Consider the following 3,890-nt stretch of genomic DNA (forward strand, 5'->3'; position numbering starts at 1 on the left):
TCTCACAAAAATATTGCTTTTTACATTAACCATACCCTATATATATATATATATAGTTTTACTATTGGGTTTGTGGATGTTTGTTGTTGTGGGAATAAGGGGTGTTTTTGAGAAAAAATTGAAATCGAATGTGTCGGTTTGTATGAACTTGTTGTTGTAGATGTTCTCACGTCATCCCAGCTTTATTTGTTCTATATATATATATTTGTTCTATATATATTAAAACTATATATATATATATATATATATATTATATATATATAGTTTTAATATTGGGTTTGTGGATGTTTGTTGTTGTGGGAATAAGGGGTGTTTTTGAGAAAATATTGAAATCGAATGTGTCGGTTTGTATGAACTTGTTGTTGTAGATGTTCTCACGTCATCCCAGCTTTATTTGTTTTCCTGTTTTTACATATCATGAAAATGAATTTGTAAGTACAAACCATTTTCTTTAAATAGCATCATAATTTTTTTTTCTTTAGACCCTTAAAATGGTTGAACTGCTCGTACGTACATACACTCTCACTAAATCCATTTTCTCTACTTATTTGGTTATAAACCGATCCGTGTTAGTCAATGTGTTGGTCAAAACTTGTTTGGCCCAAACCGAATTGAGTTGAGAACCCAGTTAGAGACAATAATGTTCAGTCTCTTGAATCGGTCGTGTTTGAGTTAGAACCAGTATTGTAACCCCCCCCCCCCCCCCAACAAAAAAAAAAAAAAAACTTTTTGGCATGTTTTTTCGTATCGAGTCAGCACAACCCGGTTTTATTATGAGCCCAGTTGTAAAAGGATGGCCCATTATGAAGAGCCTAAATTAAAATAGTAAAACCATTACATTAGCAAATAGCAAGCATCAAACCCTAGATTCGAGGCGACCGCCAGAAGCATCAGGGATCTTCTTCTTGTTCGCAAAATGGTTCGTTAATCTTCAACAACTTACATTCGTTTTCAGTCTCATCTGTTTTCTCATATATTTTATTATTACATGATGATTGATTTCAGACTTTCAAGCGAAGAAACGGCGGACGCAACAAGCACGGACGCGGACACGTCAAGTTCATTCGCTGTTCCAACTGCGGAAAGTGTTGCCCTAAGGTATATTATTATTATTATTATTATTATTATTATTATTATGTTAATGATGATTTGTATGATCAGTGATTTAATATGTGAATTGATTAGGTTTGATTCAGATTTGTTTATACTATTGGAGTGATTTGACTTAATTATTGATCTGTGTTAGTAAGTAGTTACTTATGATGCTAATTAGGTTAAATGCTGATTTAAGCATTGTTTGGTGTTCATGTTCTGTTTCGAGACTTTTTTTATGAAATTTGTGTGGTTTTGGTATCACATTATTGAGTTTTTGATTCATTAAGTATCGGTGAGCAATAACCGAATCATTAACTAAAACCGACGAAATTCAGCTGAATTAACCGGGAACTGTGATAACTGAAACTGGAGATTGGTTAATGGTTTTTTTATATATCTCTCATGTGTTTATAGCTTTATCTCATGTATTATGAAGCAAAAACTTTAGCCCAAGTCTGGTTTTGGTTATTAGTTGAAATTAACCGAACATGCCGAAAACCGACAAACTAGCCGAACCGATTTTGGTTATTGGTTTTGGTGGATGATTTGTGAATAACTGAATGTTGGTTTCCGGTTTTGGTGGAGTCAATTCAAACATTAATTCCTTATTCATGATTTGGTTTCCGGTTTTGGTGGACTTGAAAAACAAAACGGACTGCTATATTCTCATTTATTATGAAATTAAGTCAGAACATTACTTATTCATAATTTTGTTTTCAGTTTTGATGGACTGGGAAAACCGAAACGGACTGTTAGATGCTCATTTATTATTGAAATCAAGTCAAAACATTTCTTTTTTATTCACGATTTGGTTTTCGGTTTTGGTGGGCCGGAAATACCGAAACGGACTGTTAGATGCTCATTTATTACTGAAATCAAGTCAAAACATTTCTTTTTTATTCACAATTTGGTTTTTGGTTTTGGTGAACCGGAAAAATCGAAACGGACCGTTATATGTTCATTTATTATGAAATCAAGTCAAACGTTACTTATTCACAAAATGGAGAATAATTCCTTTTTTTGGTAACTTTGTTAAGCGTTACTTTTAATTGTTTTTCAGGACAAGGCAATTAAGAGATTTAATGTGAGGAACATTGTCGAACAAGCTGCTGTTAGAGATGTTCAAGAAGCTTGTGCATTTGATCGTATGTCACAAACACTTGCTTTTCCTGTATGTTAATTAGTCGTATTTTTTTGTTCTGGTTAACTGTTGTGTTTTTTTATTGCTTCAGAATACACACTTCCCAAGTTGTATTTGAAAGTGCAATACTGTGTTTCATGTGCAATTCACAATAAGGTTGTTAGGGTTCGCTCACGGACTGACAGGAGGAACCGTGAGCCGCCAAAGCGTTTTTCTCGCCCAAGGGTATGTTATCTATCTATATTATAGATATTATTATTATGGTTTAAACATTTAAGCATTTTATAGTAGTTTCTTATTGATTTGTTATCGACTAGTTACTGTTATGACGTTTTCAGTCCTGTAAGTGAACCGATTGAATATGAACGGAGACGGTTTGTTTAACTCTAGCCGGACACATGATCGGACACGAACATTTAAATGAACTCAGTTTTCTTGTTCTTGTTTGTTTGTAAGAGAATGAACGTGCTCGTGTTCATTCATTAATAGTTTAATAGTATAAACGAATGGTTCACGGACATGACCAAACATGAACGAACGAATATGACTGAACATAGGTGAATGCATATAAATGAACATAACTGAGTAAACGTTAATTAAAAGTCTACATTAATACCAATTTGTTTGCCCTAAAAGTTAACAAAACTAGACTGAATTGTTAGGGGATGATGTTTTCATTTAATAAAACTAGACCAAGTTGTAGTGTGCCAAACATTGATTGAGTACATAACGGACAAACGCTAGTTAATGAACATAAATGAACATTTACGGCCGTAAATTGACAATTTAGACGGCGTTTTCATGTTCACTTGCTTAAATAAATGAGCAGAAAGTTATGTTTGTGTTTGTTCATTATTACATAAATGAACATAAACGACTCTACTGGCTCAAATAGTTCACTGAACGTTGAGTTTGTTGGCTATGAGATTGCAAGTATTTTATTATATTTGTTTAAATCTTTTAAACTTTTATATTTATATGTTGATGTTTTCAGGATGATGCTCCAAAGACAGGTCAAGCTCCTCGTGCTGGTGCCGGTGCTGGTGGTCCACCTCCTGTTCGTCCTTAAGTTTCATCTTGATGGCTGTAGCATGTGGTCAGTTTTGAATTGGTTACCATTGTGTTTTTTTACTATGAATTGAGATCTTGTTTCAGATTATTGCGGTTTAGTTTCATTTTTTTATGCTCAGTTCAGTTTGGAAGATTTGTTGCCCTTTTGATAATCAATATCTTTATTTTCTAGCTATTTTTGTCTAAGAAATGAATGTTAGTTGCAAGTTTATTGGATTCTAGTTATCAATTTCGGGTATGTGATTTAGTTACTGGTTTTATATAAGCAATTGCATTTTCTGTAAAAAAATTGTAAGTTACGCCAACGGCGTTGATTTCTTTTATGAAGCTATGTATCATATTACAAGTTGCAGTCTGGCTTCGTGTTTGACAGTTAAGAGTCGTTGTATAAATTGTAATAGTGCAAAAGTATTAGCTAATGCGAGTTACCATATTCAAACCTTTGGTTATTAACTTATAATGTATTAAAACTTGTAAGCTTGTTTACATAAATTAATGTAACTTAAAAGTTTTACCATGTTAAAAAGTACGTGGTAATGATGAATTTAAGTTGTGTGTTGAGGGCTAGAAGGTGGTTAGCATA

At 33.1% G+C, this 3,890-nt stretch overlaps 1 protein-coding gene across 1 annotated transcript; it reads left to right on the forward strand.

Moving 5' to 3' along the window:
* The first annotated feature begins 855 nt into the window (after positions 1-855).
* On the forward strand, positions 856-3,459 carry LOC143591590 (small ribosomal subunit protein eS26x-like). Its single transcript, XM_077071763.1, has 5 exons — positions 856-919; positions 1,006-1,098; positions 2,156-2,240; positions 2,328-2,461; positions 3,231-3,459. The coding sequence occupies exons 1-5, from the start codon at positions 917-919 to the stop codon at positions 3,303-3,305; spliced, it is 390 nt and encodes a 129-aa protein (XP_076927878.1). The 5' UTR covers positions 856-916; the 3' UTR covers positions 3,306-3,459.
* The last annotated feature ends 431 nt before the right edge of the window (positions 3,460-3,890 follow it).

This window comes from Bidens hawaiensis, unplaced genomic scaffold (assembly GCF_021521415.1).
Source record: "Bidens hawaiensis isolate Kalapana, Puna unplaced genomic scaffold, B.hawaiensis_p1.1 tig00001685_1, whole genome shotgun sequence".
Taxonomy (NCBI): Eukaryota; Viridiplantae; Streptophyta; class Magnoliopsida; order Asterales; family Asteraceae; genus Bidens; species Bidens hawaiensis.

Coding starts and splice junctions, on each gene's coding strand:
- LOC143591590 (XM_077071763.1), top strand. Junction 1,099..2,155: donor GCGGAAAGTGTTGCCCTAAG/GTATATTATTAT, acceptor ATTGTTTTTCAG/GACAAGGCAATTAAGAGATT. Junction 2,462..3,230: donor AGCGTTTTTCTCGCCCAAGG/GTATGTTATCTA, acceptor TGATGTTTTCAG/GATGATGCTCCAAAGACAGG.